The sequence below is a fragment of the Idiotropiscis lumnitzeri genome, chromosome 12 (genome assembly GCF_059441095.1).
Source record: "Idiotropiscis lumnitzeri isolate Australia: NSW breed Sydney's pygmy pipehorse chromosome 12, RoL_Ilum_1.0, whole genome shotgun sequence".
Taxonomy (NCBI): Eukaryota; Metazoa; Chordata; class Actinopteri; order Syngnathiformes; family Syngnathidae; genus Idiotropiscis; species Idiotropiscis lumnitzeri.
In genome coordinates this window covers 12,608,725-12,630,474 of record NC_142402.1, presented here as the reverse complement: position 1 = coordinate 12,630,474, position 21,750 = coordinate 12,608,725, and the positions used below count along the sequence as shown (strand labels likewise).

General features: G+C 40.7%; 1 protein-coding gene across 2 annotated transcripts in view; it reads right to left on the bottom strand.

The window, feature by feature from the left end:
• Nucleotides 1-21,750, bottom strand: part of LOC148325956 (semaphorin-6B-like) — a 35,893-nt gene that overhangs the window by 12,421 nt on the left and 1,722 nt on the right. For both annotated transcript variants that reach the window (XM_088310989.1, XM_088310990.1), the window contains exons 3-9: nt 7,137-7,260; nt 5,973-6,084; nt 5,199-5,259; nt 5,048-5,110; nt 1,730-1,828; nt 1,555-1,645; nt 1,256-1,375 (exon numbers count right to left, since the gene is read on the bottom strand). In XM_088310989.1, coding sequence (XP_088167115.1) covers nt 1,256-1,375; nt 1,555-1,645; nt 1,730-1,828; nt 5,048-5,110; nt 5,199-5,259; nt 5,973-6,084; nt 7,137-7,260 — 670 coding nt within the window. The remainder of the gene's footprint in view (nt 1-1,255; nt 1,376-1,554; nt 1,646-1,729; nt 1,829-5,047; nt 5,111-5,198; nt 5,260-5,972; nt 6,085-7,136; nt 7,261-21,750) is intronic.

Below are 21,750 nucleotides of genomic sequence, written 5' to 3'. Positions count from 1 at the left end.
CTGGCAATGTGGAATATGTCCTCTTTGCAGTTAAAGGACTTTCTAGTCTTCTGGGAAGAAACTCAACAAAATGTTGAGAGGGGGGGGGTTATTATGAATTTTTTGTTCATTGTTCTAGAAGAATATGAGCTTGAGTGAAGACCTGTGTTTTGTGTTCCAGTTCATCCAAAAGTTGTTTGATGGGGTTCTTCCCCTGCAGACTAAAACGTGCCTTAAAGGGGAAGTCAACACAAAAAAAATCTTTGAAATAAAATGCTCTATGCACCCTCACTCGTCTAAACACGGCATTCTGATTAATATTGTCTTTGTGGCATATGAGTTAAGCAGCAAAATCCGCTTATTGTCAGCCATCTCAGGGGGCGGCCATTTTGTCACTTCTGTCGACTGAAAATGACAGAATTGACATAAAGGCTATGTGGTATACAAAAGAGTTATAAAATTGACTGAATGTATGTATGCACATATGTATGTTTAGAATTTTTTTTATCTATTCTTTTGTCTATCTGGATCCAATTTTGTGATAAATGGTCCAATTACAATAACGATATTGTGGTTTGTTTCAGTGATTCATGACCACTGTGCCAAGAGAGCTCACCAGGTTTGCGGCAGGAAATGATGCATTTAATTAGTCTGATAATGATCATCACGCAACTCTTCAGCTATGCCAGCAATGTTTCGTGACGGTAAATGCCCATCCACTGTTTTACAGAAGGTACACGAGTAAGAGTAAGAACATTTCTCAATGAGATGAGATTATTTCAGTATATAATGTTCTCCCGTATACTCACGATTCCCTATTTATGAATTCACCTAATCGCTGATTTTTTGTGGAACTGCTTCACAGCTTTTGCACTCACGACAAAGTACTGTCTAATATAAAAGTGCAGCTTTGGCGCCATCTTGTGACATCTTAATGACAATGAACGATGTTGAAGTCAGGTCATGGCGCTCTTTAATCGGAAAGTAGTGCTTTGACGCCATCTTGTGCCAGCTATAATCGTTTTTTGTGGGCGTGTCGATTACTCACAGATTTTCACTATTTGCCCTGTCGCCCGGTGAACATTGTGTCCTCGTGTGATTTTGTCGCTTGGTCGAAAGCTCGATGCTGTGAGATTTTTTTTTTACAATTGGAAGACAGTCATCAAAAAATGTCTCATGTGATTCACCTTCATTCTACACTTAAAGCAAGGACAATGAAATGAGACATTTAGGAAAATGCAGTTTACGCGACAATTCTCTGTTTCCGATAAGGTACCTCGGAACCATTTGGAGTCGTGTTTGACCGTGCGGAGGGCGGGGCTGTCGCCAAGACTGCGATAGATCACAGCATCGATGGCCAGGAAGTCTGTCACGGTGCCAGTGAAAAGACTTCCATCTGAGAGCACGAGCAGAGAAAGATTAGGAAGACGAGGAAGGAGGACGGTGATGGAGCGATAGGACAAGGTCAGGAAGATTAAAACCAAACGAGCAATTCAGCAGTAGGTGTGACTATAAATCATCTGTACAGGTAAACATTGTGTTTACAGCCCGTGTGCTTAAAATTCCAAATCATACCTGCAAATAAAGCCACATTGGCATGCCGTGGATCATACGGGCAGCGTGCCATCCCGCTCACAGGCTCTCCCACCATTTCCAGAGTATCTCTCTGCAACAGGAGGACAGCGACGATGTCTTCAGAGCAAGCAGATAAACGCACAAAGACCAGCCGACAGATTTGAAGGCTACTAACAGTGTAGTTTGCGCACAGAGGGTTGAAGGCGTTTGTTCCGCACACAAACAGGCCTCCGTGCTGCTGGAGCAGAACCTTGACGAAATTACGGCATTCTCCCTGCACAAACATACAATCAAAAAACTTCAACATTCTCCAATTGACATCAAGTATTCCAATGCATGTGGTTTGGGGGTTGAATTATGCCCAAATAAGAGAATTAGGTACTAATTTTTAACGTGGGCTCAGTAAGACGAGGTCAAGATGAACCACTGGGGTGCGACTTTTATATCCCCAGCCTGAAAGGTGATTGCCGGCTGCCTCAAGGATGATTGCCGCCCTTGTACATGAGATAAATTGTCACTTGCGAAGATATATAAATTGCATGTCGAGTAAAAGAGTTGATTCCTTACTCCCACAGCGACTGTGTCGTGTGTTTCTTTCCCCGACACTACATTTGATAGTATTTATCTGCACTTTTTACTCCCTACTTTGTCAAACTGACTTCTTCCTTTTTTCAACCTCAATGAATGATGACATAATAAAAAAAAAAAAAGACAGAGAGTGCTAAAGTCAACAGATGCAGCGTTTTGAAACAAAACTAAAGACGTTTGAGAGAGGACTGGCTGACTCCAAAACAAAGTGCATTGCAGTAATTCAATGTGAGGAAGATTACAGTCTTACAATATATCAAAGACAACTGCGTGTCTTTTTCTTACTCAACAAACACACCATGAAAGTAGTGAAAATTGGTACTGTATATAAATGACTTTTTTATTTTTGCTCAAGCAAAGCATTTGTATCAGGGCTTTTACCTTTACCCGAGTCTTTTTCTCCTACTTAAGTAGAAAGCGTGAGTAGTTTTGTCACCACTGGTAGAAACAATGCTGGAGTGTAGAGAACAAATCTTAAAAAGAATCCTGAGAGGAAATAACACTCTCAGCCACACTTCGTAGCTGTCTTCAAGGTGGAGGGTTGTTGATGGAGCCGAAATTAATGAGACGACGAGGGAAGATGAAACTCGACACGTCTAACCTCTGTGATTTTACAAGACTATTAAAAGACTTGAAGGAGCAGTGGAGCAAAATGAAACTTTCAACATGTGTAGCATAAGACGGCTTGGTAAGCACGTGTACAACGAGGGATTAAACCAGCCTTTTAACGAAGAGAAAACCACGCTGCCGCCTGTGCCAAGTCATGAGGATAAAGAAGATGGATTAATGAGGACGCCATGTGAATTTTCTCTTGTAGTATAAGCTAAACTAACAGAGCAGTAAATGTACATCCACTGACACAACCTAATAAGTCCTTATCAGCCTGAGAGTTGTTTCCAATACTTTCCTCATCTAGAAGGCCAAAACATTACAATGTTACACAAGTGCAAAATGGCCAGAGTGTGTATACCTTCAACTTTTTCCTTGCTGTGTAATATTTTTTCTAATAACTACAACAAACACCATTCCAATAAGGTGCCGTAGGATACAATACTAAATCATCCTGTGCTTCATTTTGTTTTTTGCCTGCTTGTGCTGACTGCTTCAGTGAAAAAGCCTCGGAGCTCATTTAATATAAGTCAACACCACTATCCATTGTGAGGTTTATTTTTCTTATTTATCAGAATCCCCACTCAAATCAACCCTTCCTGAATATATATTTTTTTAAATCAATCATTATTTTCGTTAATATAACGGCAACACACGCAAGCACGCAAAAGGAAATCATGCATGACTCACATGACTAAGAGTGAAAAATATGAGGGCGGTGGCACGTGCTGATTTGACCTTCAAGCTCACTGGCCTCAATCATCTTGTGTGCGCTGCTCAAAATCAATAAGGTTACTGCGTTGACACATTAATGCTTGCAATTGTGCTTCGACCTCAGACATCTTGACTTGTGTTGGTTGGTACATTTTCCTTCTTGGATCATTTTTATAGAATGTTTGTTCATCCAAGAAAATCTCCTCATCCCTTCCGACGAGTGAGGAATGGTCATGGTAGCAAAGGCCAATGGCCTATGCTATCCAAAACACTATCAGAAGCTCTGACATTAATTTGTTCCAGGAAATTATTATGATTTGTTCATTATCCTCTTTTCTGTTGTCTCACCATTTCCAGTACGTATATGTTGGATATTATTTTTATTTATTTATTTTTTTTTTGTGCAATCAGTTTTTAGTCTCGTTGTGTTGCCATGTCTTCAGAATCAGTAGTGCTCGCCTATGCAATTCCTTATTAGCAAGCTCTTTCTTCAAAGGTCCTTCAAAGTAAATGTTTTCTAAATGTGACACCCCCTTGAGAATAATGTTCGTAACTATCCTGTCAAATTTCACTGATTAAAAAAAGCCAAATATATAAATTGATGCTTTAAAATCATTTAAAAAAAATCAGGTTGCAATTGTTCTTATTTGCTTTGGGTGTTTCCAAGGAAATATTAATACTACTTTGTCTGGCAATTGTCATACAAATTGTCTTACACATCCTTACATCTTTGAGCCCCAAAAATATATCTGGTGACTGGAATATATCGCAACCGGTCACCGTTGAGCTTTATACAGTATTAGAGGCACTAGCTAGCTTGAGACTAGCTAGCTTGAGACCGGGGTTCCGTTCGGCTAGCTGACCCCTAACGTCACTTGCTCACATGAGAATTCAATTTAAATCAATGGAATTTAAATAATGACATCAAGCTGTAGTGTAAATCGTGGCATCTAGGGAAGATGCATTGTTGGGATGCAGGCACGGCTAGCTAGCTAACTACGCAGTGTAGTGGCAGAAATGAACCTAGTAATAATATAACTAATGTTGTGAACTAAGGCACTTAAGTTTTGTTATAAAGTGGGGTAGGGGAAACTTAGGCGATGGTGGCGGTTTTAAGAGGTGGATCGAGTCAGGCAAGGAGGGCTCTGTACCAAATGCATGACTCGGCATTATCTATAGTGCCTTGCCTCATCTGATTTCATTTACTGATACCTCCCTGAAGAAATGTTTTTCTCGTTGTTTTTTTCCTGTAAACAATTTTATCTTGTAGCTATTTTTTTTTTTTAACTAGATGTCACAACCAGTTCTTACCATCTCATCTAATCTTTTTTTTTGTATAATTAATGATGTTGCCTTTGGATTTTACACTCACCCACCTGTCCCAGAGTCTTTGGTAAAAATGGCTTTCAAATCTAATGGGAGTTTTTGATTGAAATCGGTTAGCATTGCATTGATTTTGGTTTGAATGAAGTGATGAGCTGGTTGTTCAGTAACATGGATTCACACGCAAAATAAACAAGGTAACAGCTGTTGTGCATCCACGCAGATGGTGTTGATACATGTCTGTGTCACACCACAATACCTCATGTTTCCCCTTCATTCGGCACACTCGAATGTCATTTTTGTTGGATTCCCATGTCCGTTTCTGCCAAAAAGAGAGTGAAAACTGTATCACGGAATCATGATTAGCAATGGTAATTGTTTTTGTGAGTGTGCAACAAAATGACCATTACCTTGCTGTAGAACATCTCATCACCTGCCATGTTGTCCAGTTCCACCCGGTATAAATCATCTCTACAATCACACAAAAACATAACTGGGTGTAAAACCATTCACACTTTTCTTCGCTTTTATTTATTTTTAAGATGGCCTAATGTGTTTGTCCTTCACTATGTTGAGTGCATTGGATTCTTGCCTTTCACATTTCGTTTTTAATGAATGTTAACCAGAGGCCCATTAAGCAGATGAATAAAAAAAATCTACAAAAACAAACTAGCTCTTCCCATGAACATCTAGGGGAACACAACACAGCTTTACTAATTAGTAAATTTAACAACCTAAGGGGCACGAGCCCTATTGCGCACATTTTTAAGTACCACACTTTTTTTTTTTTCTCTTCGGCTTTGTCTCAAGGTAAAAATGGAAGTCATATTAAGCTGACTTCAGGGCCTGTTCTCATGAAAATGCGCAGTATTTATTTTTAGTGCAAGATGTAAGTATTGTACACTCACTGGACTATTAATTAGATACACCTGCACACCTCTAATGGAATACAATATGAGGAAATATTCTTTTAAAATTTTTTTTTTGGGCCTATTTTTTTTAAAATCATTTATGTGTATGACATGCGATGAATAAAATGTCTAAATCTGCTTAAGCCGCCTTAACTCCAGCAAAAAATACAAAACCAAACTGTCTTACAGTGACAGCAGATGGAAGCGTCAAATGAAAGCTATGAATGTGAGCACATCAGTCACACACAGTTGGAGGCGGTTGCCGTTGGTTACCTGGCTCCTAAGTAGAGTGTTCGGTTGATTTGGAGAACCGTTTGGATGTGCAGCTCCTGTCTCTGTGCTGAACGGTGAGCTCTGCCCAGGAACACTGGATACCTTCTCACCACTGTAACGTACAAAGACTTCAATGTTGAAGACTCAAAGGGGGAATTGACAATTAAAAAAAATAAATAAATAAAATTTAAAAAAGGCTTAAAATTGTCACTCTGTTAATATAATGATCTTGGGGGGAAATAAATATTCTCTAGGGCAGGGGTGACAAAAGTTGTAACAGATGAGGTGTCAATCATTTCTCATGCCAGGTCAGAAACTCAAGATGAGTCGGGGGATTGCTATCGTGAAGCTACAATCAAATCTATCTAGCAGTTTTAACAGTGCAAACTCCCCTTTTAACTGATCTGGACAGTAGTTTTCCCTTTTACAGAATATTTACTGAAAATAACTGCAGCGGACCTCAAACGGCCGCCCTAATGCTTCGTTTAATACAAGCCTAATTGATGCCATGATGCTTTTGTGTTAAAAAGCAGAGGCTATTGTGTCGTAAAGCCCATAAACACATTTAAATCCTCTTGGTGTTTTTTTTTCGAAGCCGCTCTAATGAGAGCAACAGTTGGTGATCGTTATTGTAGTCAGGAAATATTAGTGCTTCCGTTCTCTTAATGAGAAAGTACAGAAGAGGCGGCGAGAGGAAGTGGCTGAAAGAGAGTGATCCAAAGTTTCAAAGAGGAAGACAGCCGCCTCCACGGGGAGCGCTCATCACCAGGAGACGGATTGGGAAAATGTCTCATTGTCCTTGACTACAGGTCAGCGGGAAAGGATGAAGCTATCCATCTCCTTAGGTCTCCTCCCATTCTTTTTTTTCTAACCTGAGCCCTCTCTCTCATCCATCCAAAATGTCTCTCACTTCCTTCATCTTCAAGTGTCCCTTGAAATCCAAACAAATTCTATTTGCTTTCCCAACCCCCTCCAATTTTTCATGCTTTTGTATCATGAACGTGAGCTTTATACTTCTAAATAGAGACTATGTCCCAGTGCATTTCTATTGCAGCCCCACTCCAAGGCTGGGACTTTTGACCCTCAATTTCCACATTTATCATGGGGCCATACATCAATGCGACACACACACACACACACACACACACCCACAAGGACACATACCCTCCAAAGGGACGTAGCTGAGTGGACTGGGCTCCTCTGGGAATGAGCCATCAGCCAGATGAAGCAGCAGGAGAAAACATGTGAGGAGAGGACCCACGGTTGCCATGGCAGCAGTATACATGCACTGTGAACAAAGTCAGAGAGAGGAGAACAAAAAAAAAATTATTTTATTTTTCACACATTGTCCAACAAACATGCACTTGGATGTGTTTGTAGTTAACAAGGAGGTAGCCAATCTTCGAAATACTGTGTGTGCGTCTAGGTGTGTGTGTGCACATCTTTGCATCAGGGGTCAGAAGTGCAGCGGTGTGACTGCTGCCACCAAGCTGCCAGCAGCAAGAAGCTGACGTGTTTCTATTGTTGCATTCTGGTGTAATAGAGCTCTATTGTCAGAAATGTCAGTCCATTGTCAGAGTGCTGAAATACAAGTGGATTCTCACAGCCATAAAACACACCATGGGACAAAACAGTCACAGACTACAAAGCCAGTTTTGGTGGTAATGTTCCAATCACTGATGGTCCTTCTACATGAACATATGGAGCCTTTATTTTGGGTAATCGGCCACAAAAGTGGATGACTTCCCCTTCATGAGTAGAAATAGAGGAATCAAGGCAGAGAAGATATGTGTGTAGGATGGCCAGTTTTTTTTCTTAGAGCTAAAGGGCAAAAGTGCAGTGCGTGCACACACGCTGACCATGTTTTGTGCACTTGGGCAGTTTCCAAACACCTACAGTATTTTACATGAAAAAAAAAAAAGTCACAAAAAGCAGATATAGTGGTGTCTTTAAGATACTACTTCAATTCTTTCCATGAGGAAGCTTGTAACTCATCGTTTTCCTCAGTTTTCCTTAAGTAATCATGATCATTAATCTGTTCCAGCCAACCCCAAAACCAAACAAGAATGTTTGTAATGTGTTTATGAATACGAAAAATAGTCTTTCATATTGTACTTTATAAAAGCATATAACAAAGACATGATAAATCCAATTTAAATCAATTAAGCCGTTTTGCAATGGAGATTGTGCCGCTCCTTCTGGTGTATCCACCTTAACCACCTGGGGGCAGTATAACAAATATATTATATGCTGTACATCTGTAGCGGGTCTCAGCTCCTCAGTAAGCAACAGTGATAGGAGTCGTTCTTCGCAGAGGATAGGGAATATCTCTCTGAGTATCGTTATAGTCTGTCTACATGTGTTGCTCTATCGTTTGTGTTCAAGTATTTGTCGCTTATTGGGTTTTGACCCCTCTCTGACCTTATTCACAATGCATTTGTATTAAAATAGTGGATTTCAAGCCAAAGCTATGTAATACTCGTTGTTTTATTTTTAGTTGGATAGCATACATCAACTGGGACTTGCAGTAAACATCTTAAAACCTCTTTTTTTGAATCAGTCGACCAAATTGCTGCTTGTTGTGAAGTCACTTGTGCGCGTATCTCAAATTTATGTTCGTAAGTCAAAGCAAAGCATGGTTTGCGTGACGATTTGTCTTGAAAGCACCGCGACATACCGACATAATAATTCCTTCATTTTCATAAAACTGTTCCAATATCTTGGCAAGATGAAGAATCGAGAAGTATGCCCAAATACTTTTGCTCTGCCTCTGAACAGACTTTCCAACGATGCACTTTTCAGTAATGCAACATAAACAACAATCTAACCTACTAGAATCCGTTATTTCTGAAGCGTTTGTTTCGTTAGAATGCCTGGGAGTCATCTTAACGACTGGTATGTAAAACGGAATTGGCTGTGACAGTAGAAGCCTTCCAAATGGACGAGGACAAACAAAGAGAAAGAAAGAAAAGAAAAACAAGACCAGAAGAGCATCAGGAGTAGAATACTTGAGTTTTTCATCTTTTGTTGCTGCGCAACACTGCTCAAATAGTGGAACACATGCGGTTTGATGATCAGAAAAGAAAACTCAACGGATTGAAGAATGGATGTGACAAATATAAATGATCCGGGTATAGCAAATCAACCCAAAAGTCAACTTCCATGTTTCCCTCAGCTCCATCACTTATTTCTTTTCAATTCCTCCTGTTTTTGTAACGTTTCAAACTCCCTCAGCATGTGACATACAGTAACTTGCGAAGTTTTCTGTGAAAGAAGACCAGGCGACTGTTGCTATGGCGATAGGAATTGTTTTTCAGATGAAAAATAAATATCCATAAATAGGATGAGCATTCACCTGCAGCCGTTAGAGAAGTGACAAGCTGTTTGAAGACTTCAGGGACGGGCTGGGCGCTACACACGTCCCCACACGCAGACGCACATACACACAGTTACACGTACATACATATACACGGGGACAATTGTAGCCTGGCGATTGCAGGTTTGACATCTCTAAACCTCCATATCTGATAGAGTGAGTGAACCCTGAGGGGAGGTGCCGGGTCTTTTCATCTGACTCTCCATCAGGATTGGCCCGTCTGCCTCTGTCATTTAATTACGGCCATTTCATGGGCGGTGTCCAAATTTGACGCATAATACGAAAATGAAATCCCGTTACATTGAATGGATCGAGGGGACGGACGTGCGAAATTAAAAAGGAGTCAAATGAAGCGTGTGTTCCTCTGAGATTAGGCATCATATGGTTATGGAGTAGCACTGTCACATTGCATTTGCGCATCTCTCCTCTTCTCCTCCCGCCTTCCTCTTTGACACACATGCACCGACACTTTCATACAATACGGTTCTCATTCAACCCACAGAACATCATTGATTAAGCCTCCTCAATCGTATATTGACTGAGGTAATTGAACCATCAGGTATAGGTCTGGGTCAAGGCCAATACTGCTCACAGTAATGGTTGCGCGCGTAAAAGTAGGTGCAAAGTTGATTACGCATGCATATGGATGCGGAGGCTGGCCCACTAAATGGACGCAACAAAGAATGACTCGACAAAAAGGCGTTGTTAGTGGAGTATATTGCGACGGAAATGTGATGGTGCATCTGAAAGACAGGTATTTAACCAGCATGCTGAGCCATGCCCGCGTAGTGCAGACAAAAAGAGAGGTAGGTACTTTTCCACTTATTTAAGATTGTTGAAATGCCATAAATAACAAACCAAAAAAAATTACACAAGATTTTGCTGATCCAGCACTATAATTTTGGGGTTCCGAAAATGATCTAAGAGGGGACTTGGAGCTAGTCACAAGAAGGAGTCATGCCATTGCGATTTGATCAATGGTTTGGTTGACTTTTGTATTGGTTTGGACTACATTTGACTTTTGTTTCATGTTTCATGTTCATGTCCTCTGTTTGTTAATCATCTCCACCTATTTTTGGCAACACTGTTCCCTGGTTTCTTTCGGTCTCTGTTGGGCATACCTCACTGGATTTTGCGCTGTCCCAAATTTTAAACACAAAGTTACACACGATGGGAACAAACATAAAAATTGCCACAAACAAATCAATCAAACAAAGCCTGTCATTTATATGGTTACGGGGTTCCCCCAAATTATCGAACGGATTGATTTTTTTCATGTTACTTAGCAATATGTTTGTTTGTCTTCCACTAACACTTCCAATTCCATCACTTCATTCTTAATTTTGCACTTGTGGTCCTCTCCTAAATGTTCCATGGTGAAAACATCATCACCATCATGATGTGGCCATCACCACCACTTTTACACCAGTTGCCATAGCGTGCATGATCTGTGAGAGAGTCCCCTTGCTATTTAGTATCTTGCGAATAGAATTGCTAACTCAGTGGATCGCCACCCTAACAGATGTACAATTTACGCGAGTGAACTCGCAATTTGGCGCCCACTATTTGGGATCTTAGTAAATCAGGCCTTCTGCGTTTTGTTAAACAGGGTTTTTATATTTTGACTTAGAGCTGCTCTGAGGAAGAAACCAAAAGGCACTTAACAAAGCTGCAGTGAGGATCATAAAACCAGTATCATAAAATGAAGCGAAGGCAGCCGAGCTAACCATTAGAAGGAAGTACGTGTTGTGCAGTATGTGTCAGATCGTGTTGAAGTGATTGAATTAAATGGCGTGACGCTGACACGGTTATCATGGGATGCACACAGCTTGGCAGTGTAATCTCGCCTCATCAAGCAAACTATTAACAAATCACCTGCTAATACTCGCATCATTAACCAATCAGCAGGTTGTCAGAAGCAGTGCGGTCACCTGTTTACACCTATTCAGGTTCCGCACATGCTTGTTTCAATCACCCGCAGCCAAGCACAATTTCACTCTGTCCAGCGGGCAAAAGTGCTTGTTAAATGTTAATATTTTTTTGTTCAAGGCAGCTGAACAAAATCAATATGTTTTCATCCTGCAAAACAGACACACAAGTGCTCCATCTCATCCTGCGGTGGCCAATATTTACTGTCCATGACAATACATAAATAACCTCTTGGAACACAAACCAAAGGTATTGGTGATTGTGGCCTGCGCGTGAATCCCCCTTGAACCACATGCATGAACCACCGCCGTTGTGATCAGTTTACAGGTTTTCCAACCATTGACTGAGGTTCAAGGTTCATGGTACTGCTGCGAATAGGTAAGTGGGAGAATGGATGGGAAATTTCGTGACGGGTGGTTCCCATGTCAAAGATCCAGGCAGAATTCCATGACCATATCAATATGACTGTGGTTTTAGGGAACCATTACCATTCGCCAAAGATCTGTGACAAACGGCCTTTCTCAATTGACATTTAGATCTGTGTTTAAACTGAGGTCAACATAGAATTCCATGACATGTTTGCCTTTCAGGGGCAGCACATGTGACTCATACTCAGTGGTTCCAGATTTGATCTTCTCCTTCTCTAAAGTTTTTGCAGCTTACTTAAACATTCCAAATTTTTTAGGTAGATTTAAAATGTAAACAGATGTGAATGTGAGTGAGAATTTTTATTTTTCTACATGTGCCCTATGATTGATTGGCGAGCATGCCATGGGGTACTACACTTCTCACCCCAATTCAGCACGGATAGACTCGAGCTCACCTGTGACCCTGAACAGGAGAAGAAAATGGATCAATGTTTATCTTTCGCGATTGATACAGCTCACATGAGCATTTATATTTTTTTAAAAACCATACATTGGATACAATGTTGCAGGTATTTGTGCCAGAACCTTACAGTATGTATTCTTCGAGATGACATTCACATGCATCCCAAATGTATTTTTTTGATGCGTTCAATCTGAGGTTCTGATTAGCTCTACAGGCAAAAGCTCTCTCTTTCTCTGTCTCTTGCGCGTTGGTGCTGCAGCCACTTCACTCCTGCCTTTGTTACCGTAGCAACCGATAGCAAAGCTCGGCAGCTCTGTTGCAGGAGATGTAAAAGCAAAGATGTTAGGTTCACTCTCATACACGTACACAATTCATATCTGCGCCTATGCGTCAACTCAAATGCGGGCGTATCACCATTGGCGTTTAAATGCCTTTATGTGAGCGTTAATGTACGGGGATAGCGACATGAGGTGGCGGGGGTCCCCACTTTCTCAGCAAGAAGGGGGGATGGGCTGAGGGGTTTTTTTTCTTCACATTGTCCGCACATTCAAAATCATTATAGATTATTAAGTGCATCCATTAGCGAGTATGTAAAAAAATAGCAAATAGCACAGACCCAAGAACACAATGTTAGGTTTAGACACTCTTGGCAGGACTTATGATATATCTTATTGTGTTCATGTAAAACCATTTTTTAGGCATGCACACTTTTCAAGCTAAAACGAAAATGGCTGCAAGTTTTTTTTTTTTTTTCAATTACATTCACTACACAAATGAACTCAAGTATCATCTGATAAAAGAACAGGCAAGTTCCAGAAAAATAAAACACTTTCTCAAACTTGGAACATACCTCATTGTAGAGGACAGTGAGCAGGTTAAATCCTTGAATAAAGTAAAATGGCCTGGGGGTAGAAACGCAGACATGGGCTAAACTGGGAGAAGTGGGTCACCTTCACAGAACTGTATCCCGCTAGCAAGATCGCTTCATTAATGAACTTGCAGCAGTCTTTTACTGAACATTAATGTACTCTAGCCTACAGGAAAATGTAACATTTAAGAGAATCCAGAATGACTTGGGAAGTGCCAGATTGTCTGATTACAGATCCATTCACTATAACAGGAACAGTCCACCATTGTACTGTTTACAAAAAAACATTTCTCATTCTGCAACACAACCAAGATGTGCATTAAAATCCTCCTCTAAAAAAATGTCATGCTTTAAGACCTAGATATTCCCCCCCAAAATAATTTTACAGTACACTGTGATGTTTATCATGTAGCTAACGAGGAACACAATCCAGCTACAACCAAGTTTAAGATTATAGAAGATAATCAACATCACTTGTTGGTCATACAGAATGTCTGACGGCGCATCTAAAAACAAGCCTACAATGAGGCGCTCTAAAGAAGGGATCCGGGGAAGAGAAGATGCATTTTGGGGTGTTTAGCCAGGGCTAGCTTGCTAACTTCACTTCACACTGTGAACCAGATAATCACTGATAACCACTTTGAAGAGCCTTTAAAAAATAAATGAATCGCCTCTGTCGGATGCTATGCGAACATAGGTACAGTATTGCACACTGACTGGCCATTTCATTAGGAACAGCTGTATAATATAATGCAATCCAAGACAAGAACTGTATCAACATTCTCATAATAACCTTAGTACTGGATCCCATTAGGTTGTGCAAATCTACCCGATGAAATGCCCAAAGGCATATAAACTTCTCTGTCAATTTCTTATCCTTCATAGTACTGCGGGGGTGATACAGACAAATCTATATGGATGAAATAGGATATTTGGTTGCAGCATGTGTGAATGTATGACTGGACAGCAGGGTATAATTGTAGTTTCGAATATCTCCCCTGGAACACGACAATGCCAGCAGCGCCCACGTCATGTCAAACCGGATAGTTTGAAGACTTGAAAGAGGACACATACATATTTATTTCTCTTCCCAGACAGGATCGCATGCACTCATTTACAAATATAATAGAAAGCCTGCAACACACACAGACAGACAGACATTTGCACTCTCTCCAGCAATGGGAACACTGTGTCAAGTCTTTATCTTATCAAGTTGAAGACGATATTCCCTAAAGTGGCTGCCCGTCTCCTCGGAGCAGCTCTAATCACACAGAAGAGAATCTGTCTTTTGCTGTTAAATATCCTAAAATGCTATTCAATCTACAGGGTCATTTATATGCTAATGCGAGGTTAACCCTGTGCAGGCCTTTGACGCAGCTGCGGGCTCGGCGGTTTTGTGTGTGGCTGATAAAGAAAAGTGAGGGAAAGGAGAGCAAATTAGTGATAGTGAGTGAAAGAGGTAAAGAGGAGAGATGAAAAAGAAAAGACGGGAACTGTAAGAAGAGGAGGAAGAGAGATATTCCCAAGGGTGGGTGCCGTAGGTAATTAAAACAGGATGGACAGAGCTGGAGTCTCGCCAGCGAGAGCTCCTTCTCCCCTCAGACATCTCCTCCAATCAGGCCCTTCCGACTAAAGCCAAATTGCTGCTAGGCAGCAGACACGCTGCAATTGTTGGCTGCAGTGAGTTAGCAGCTTATATGACAATGGACGTGAGTGATGAACGCGCAGCTCACAGACGTGAACAGAAACTAATAAATAGCTGTCAAAAATCAAACCGCGACGACTTAATGGTAAATAATAAATATTCCTGAAAACAGCACACGTATGCCGATGACGCATATACACACAAACAGCGGTGCGTGTCCATCCACGCTGCAGCAAGGGCAAATGTTACTAACTGGAGTTTGACTGCAGTAAGCGCATATACATTCACTGCACAGCCCGGAGCTGGAGGCGAGCACATGAGTATGCAGCGCACACACACGATGAGCACAGAGTCAGGGCGCATGCACGCTCCAGCCATGTATAACCACAATGAAGATAAAATCATGTCACTCAATAGGGTTATTATTTCCGTTTGTGCTTAGCATAATAAAAATAGGACTGCTTTATTAGATTTGGATTTTCTATTCCTACTTGACTAGATGCTTTGCTTAATAAGACGAGCTAATATGGCAGCCATTACCATCAGGGTGGCTTGTGCATAATGCAAAATGAATCCCAGGCAGTGAGGTTGCTCATATTCCTGACATCTTGTTCTGTGTGGGCAGGGATCACCAATACGGGTAAATTTAGCTCTTTTGACAGAAGCCCGCTAAGAGGATCAGAGCTCACAATAGGTGGTCTTTGCACAGCAGATATATTAAAAAAAAAAAAAAAACTCCAAAATGCTTGTATTATCGACTACAAAACCTCCCCTCCTCGTGGGTATGAATTCACGTTTTGCTTCACTCTGTCTCATGGAAAGACATTATTAAAAAAAAGAAAAGTTTGTTTGAAAGGGATGGACTGGATGAGGGCAAGTGATAGATTAGCCACAACAGTCAAGCTAGAAGAGCATCTCGAGTACAGCCAGTAGACAAAGGACTTGGATGTGCCTTTCTATCCCACTTCCAAATGACTCTGGCTAAGCTGCCATAGCTAAAGCCCGCCTTTGGCCGAGGCTCTTGCTGAATTTGTCAGAAAACAAAAACATAAAAATGAGGCGGGTTCCAAGATGAAGACTGAGAAGTAACACCATTTATTTTGTGCACAAAGGTAAAAAGTCAAGTGCCTCTGCTGTGGCATTTGAGGAAAGGTTACATTGGTTATTGCTTGTTTTATTTGTCTGCGGCTGTAAATTGAGTTAACATAAAAAAAGAAAAATAAGAAAAAATAAGAAATCAAGGCAAAAGGTGTATTGTCGTTTTCCTTTTTTTTTTTAAAGTCGGTAAGTTTATGAGATCACAGAAGGTGACGGATTAGACACCTTTGTTTTGAAAGACGAAGCAGTTGGAAGCTCGAGCCCAACCCAATTTCCATGCAGGATCAGCTGCATACAAAGAGGTGACACAAAACTAACTTCGTAGGAGTCTCACACACAGGCAGAGCAAAGCGATTATTGACACATAAAAAAAATATATTAAAATAAATAGTAAAACCTGGCAGTGATGTGCGCTGGGGCCATGTCGTTACCTCGTTTATTGTAACATCTGCAAAGAATATTATCCACATAAATTACACACTATATATTTTATGTAAATCTGAGATCATTATCATGACCAGTTAGTGAACCCAAAAAAGAAATAAACTATGAAGAAAACAAAATCCTGGACATTTGCATTGTTTTGAATAGATTTAGTCGTCTTTCAAGTTTTGTCATGTTTCCCCCTGTCTCTTCAGTTCCGGTCCAGCCCTGTTCCTTGGATCGACCAATCAGCTCACTCCAGACACTTATCGTAGTCTCGTCAATCCATTTGTATTTAATTCCCCTCTTTCTTTCAGCCTTTGTCACATCATCGACAACATCAACCCAAGACGTTTTCTTGACCAAGTTTGCCAGCGTATGTGTGTGTGTTTGAGTTTAAAGTAATGATGCTATTGTTTCATTCATATTTGAATAAACAGCTTTCCAGAATGAACCCAAATGCACCATAATTGTACCCATTTTCTAGCTGCATCCCTCCCAGACAGTCACACACAATCAGAATCCTAGTGCCAATTCCTGTTGACTCAAATAAAATATGTCAATTTGCAGTTTCTGCAAGCACTCTCTGTCCCGCTTTTTCAGGGCTAAGAGTAGAATACGTCTTTTGTTCCTTTTGTCTGGATCCTGGAACTGTATTTGACAACTCTATTGAAATATTATAATCCTTTTCAAATGAACTGAGTAATGACTGCTCATTTTTTAGGGCATTATCTCTTGTAAGTGTCTGGTTTTCACAAAGTACCAGTAGGGTCTTTATGATTGTCTTGACTAACGGTGAGTTTGTCCCTACCAAACTTCAAGGAATTTCATTTTGTTTAATATTGCATAGTGTTAACCCATATGGAATTATATCTTTAATAGAGGCTACCGTTAATGTATTATTTACAAATTCAGACTCAGTTCTGCTATGCATGTGCTATAACACTGAATTAATCCCAGCATATGGTGTACATTTTCACAATTTGAACACAGTTGCCATGCCGCTGGAAATTCACAGTGTCCGTTAAAATTAATGACTTAATTAAAAATATTTAAAAAAATACTGACAGTCTGTCCACCATTGATCTGATGCCCATTTAACTACCTTTGTAACGGTCTTCTGACCAGACTCCATCAAAAGAGCATGAAACAGCGGCAGCACATTCAGAACTCTGAGCCTCAGATTCTGACCACAACAAAGAGATCGCAACATATTACTCCAGTCATAAACGCTTTTTTTTCACTGGCAGTACAATACAGTAGATTTTAAAATTCTGCTACTGGTCAATAAATCATTGTATGGTTCGGGTCCTGAATTCATTAAGGAAATACTGATTGAATATAAACCCAGTAGGGTGCTGAGCTTTGCAGATTTTGGTCAATTAGTAGTGTCCTGAGTTCAAAGCAAATATGGTAAAGCTTCATTTAGCTGTTATGCTGCATGCAAATGACGTAAGATGCCAATAAAAGTGAAATCAGTCCTGCGTGTAAGTTGTTAATGCTTTTAAATGTGCTTTTATTTTCCCTACTTTTAATTAAGGTAATTAACTCATCTTTTTATTTAGTAATTTTAGAAATCCACTTTTGTTTCTCTACCTTTACGTGTTGTAAATTCTTATTTACATCTCATTAAAAATCTTTTAATGGTTTTAAATGTTGTCATGCAGTTATTTGGGCTGCTTTGCTTGGGAATGTCCTGAGCTGTTGTGTTTGTCAACGCATTGAGGTGTTGTGTCTTTGCGTGCATGAAGCACGTTGAGTTACCTTGCGTATGAAATGTGCTTCATGAAAAAACTGCCCTCGTGAGAGTTTAATTATCTAATTCTTGAGTGGGCGGCATGGTGGCCTCACAGTGCAGAGGTCGCAGGATTCATCCCTCCTCTGGCCTTCCTGTGTGGCGTGTAAATGTCTCCCCGTGCCTGCGTGGGTTTTCTCTGGGTACTCCGGTTTCCTCCCACATTCCCAAAACTTGCATGGCAGGTTGATTGGACACTCTAAATTGCCTCTAGGTATGAGTATTAGCGAGGGTGGTTGCTCATTTATGGACCCCGCCTACTGCCCAAAGATAGCTGGGCTAGGCTCCAGCACCCCCCGCAACCCATGTGAGGAGAAGCGGTACAGCTACTGGATGGATGGATAACTCTTGAGTGTTTTTTATTTATTGAGGGAATGATTGGGTAACAACATGTTATCCGTAAATCACTTCACAAGGATTTAACTAATAACAAAGCAATACAGTCACTTCAAATACTGTTGCCTTTAGGCTCCGGACCACCCGCAGCCCTAACGAGGATAAGCGGTACACAACATGGATATTAATGTAATTAATCAATACGATTTTAATGAATATGAAACAAAAACATGTGCAAAAGTCCTTTTAAAATGTGTTGTTCCTTGCTGTAATGTGTGTGTGTAGGTGTGTGTGTGTGTGTCTGTGTAACACAACATGCATAATGCACAAAGGTAAGGTGATAAAGGGAGAAAAACGAGCACAATTGTTAAGTCGTAATAGCATGTGCTGAAGATACGTGCGCAGGGATGCAAAAAAAAAAAAAAAAGGAGGCTGCACCTCAGGGGAAGAATCAATGAGGACAGCGAGTCATAAAAGAAAGGATGCATGGCTGCTGTAAAGTATATGGGAGAGTCCCGCATTGAAAACAACTGCAAGGCATTCTTATGTGGCTAATGCTGTGACTCAATCCACAAGGGTGGCGAGTCTCAGGTGGCACAGAGTCGGGAAGAAAAAGGAGTGTGTGAATGAGCTGCTTAGTTATCACAATGTATGCATGTTATGTGTAGAGGGATGAATGATGCAATAGTTCACAAGTATTCTGTGCCAAAAGCTGCTGTATAATGTGCAACTCATTGCCCGGTTCCAGCCACCCTGGTTTCCAGAACATAAGAAGAAGTTATGTTCCTGTGGACAAGGGAGTCTGCATAGCAAACTCCCCAGGCAGTGTGGCCGCCATTATTATTCTCCTTTCCTATTAAAACATCTGCAAGAATGCCGTGAAAGGCCCCAAAAGGCCTAAAGGCATCATGCCTCATCACAGGTTTTGCATGGGAGGGTTTTTGAATACCCACCTCAGGATGAGGGTTGAAAGTACGGCCCTCACGATTTCTACAGAATGAAACCCTTGAGGTTGCCTCTCCGAGGACCGTGTTGGAAGAAGTCATGCAGCAGATGCGTGGCCAGCTGTCTTCTTCTGATCTTTTCCCCCCCAAGAGGTAGCGACTTCAACACCCTTTTAAGTCTTGAATTTGTTCAATGGGAGCTGACCAGTGCTGCGCTGGTGTCAAACTACATCAGATACAGTACGCAATCATTATCGCATTATTTTTTTTTGTAATTATTTAGTAAACACACAATTTTACTTAGTTACAATTACTTAAGTAACCCTCTGGGTGAATTGTACTTGTCAGAGTAGCGTTAATGCAACTTGAGTATTTTTGTTATGAAGAAATAATAATAATAATATTGCCTTTATTAGTCCCACAATGGGGAAATTCGAGATTCGAACCCAGGCCTCCTGGGGAGACTGGGTCCTGAACGCGGCGCCTTAGACCACTCGGCCATTAAATGCTACTTCTACTCTGTTACATTGACCTAAAATACATTCTTACGACTTTTATTTGAATGCAGCTATTATTGTGTGATTTGTGTTCACATTTGAGTTCACATTTTCCACTTTGCTGTGTATAGTAAATTCTGAATTTTTTTCTACTGTGGATAAATTATACATGTTTGAATAGAATTTCTGAAAACAATTGCAGACATAGAATTAAGTAGTAGTGAATTGTGGGGATGTAGGGCTTATACACTGTTTTTTTTTAAACCACTTCAGTTTCTAGATATTTTGGGGTGCTAAAACAACCCCCAATGAAACATATGGACATCCAACATGACATGCCATGGGCCTTCAGTACTTTTGTTTGCATCAGATAATATTAGATTTCTCCCACTACAGCGAACAGTTAGCTAGCATCTAGCCTACTATCCACCAATTTACAGAACAGCTAGCTGTCGTCATTCAAATTCCAAAACAAAGAGGTGACACCAGGGATGAGCCCGCTGCCTGTCGGTTGAACGAAAAGAGCCTGTTAGCGCATGAGCTAGTCACTGGCTAACGCCTCTGGTCGTGTCGTGGAAATCCATGCGATGATCCAGTGGTATATTCTGTATTCCAGTGCTTTCACGGTTATTTTTATTACTGTTAACAACAGTCTTCTCTGGGGTGTGTCAATTTTGCAAGAAATTGCACTTGTGACAAGTTAACGACTCAGTCTTGCCAGATGTCCCAATAAGTATCACGAGGTTCAACAGCAGATTAATTTTAGCACCGCTGTGGTTAAACCACCATGAGTGGTGAATTCAGTCAATGTTCCTCTCCGTACGAAAGGTAGAGAGAGCCACTTTGTTGGCAATTGCTTAAAGTATCCACTTTACAACAAGAATGGAGAAACTCTCAAATTTCTCCACTCAAGGTCTCATCTAAATGTCATCACAGAGAAAAATCACAAAACGTGCTCCTTATGAAGCGCACCATGCTAATCCACCACTGATTTAGTCTGTTTGTGGACAGCTATATTATGCTGCAATCCAATCTATTTCTCCGTGCTTGAGATGCCCCGTTTGTGGCTTAGTATGTGTGATTGAATAGGGTCCTATGTGATCAATAGAGCTCATTAAGTGTCCCTGTGGACACCCAAAAGGCTCCCCCAGATAGCTTTTACGCGCAGACAGCTACGCTTTATTGCTTCAAATAGTTCCCACATTGTTTGTCGAATAGTTGCCTCCACTTAGGAGGTTGTTTTTATGGGGATGGCTTTATCTGTTCTATGAGGCTCGAGCATGCCCGCGACCCTCGTGAGGAGAAGCGGATCGGTTAATAAATGGATGGATTTTTGTTAGTTTGTGTGCAACCATGTGGCTTGGCCCTTTATGTATCAAACTGAATTTTTTTAAGGATGGGCAAGTTTACAAAGGTATCAATTACACTCTGGAAGCACAAATTCCTGACTGACATATATCGGACAATACTGATTCAGAGTGCCTTTTTGTCAAGTTCAATCCAGTGGAAAAAAAAGAAACCATTAAACCTGTTATTTATTCATTCCAGACAGCCTCATTAAAATAAACACTGGAAGGCTGGAACGACAGTGGATGTTCAAATCACGTGCTTCAATTTCAATAAAAATCCATTTATATATATATATATATATATATATGTTTATATGTTTATATATATATTTATTTATTTTTTACATTGGTCAGATATCAAGTAATTCTATTATCTGTTTCGATTCCGTAGGATTTGGTCACGTGGTTTCCTTGAATTTGGATATAACTTCACCCCATTTTAGAATGAAGTCACAGTTGATTTAACAGTTGTTTAAGCCTTTGCAGAGGTTCTGTTCATTTCACAATTTAATTACGGCATGCTGACCTTTGCATGGTTTATTGTACATGAAGATTAACGCTTGCTTGGTTTTCTGCTATTATGTGGGCCATGAGTCAGGTCATGGCTGCATTTTTAGGCTGCGTGGCTGCAAAACCGCCATCCAAATGGAGGCTGAGGCTGCACCTGTTGTTGCCAGAGCTTGCTGC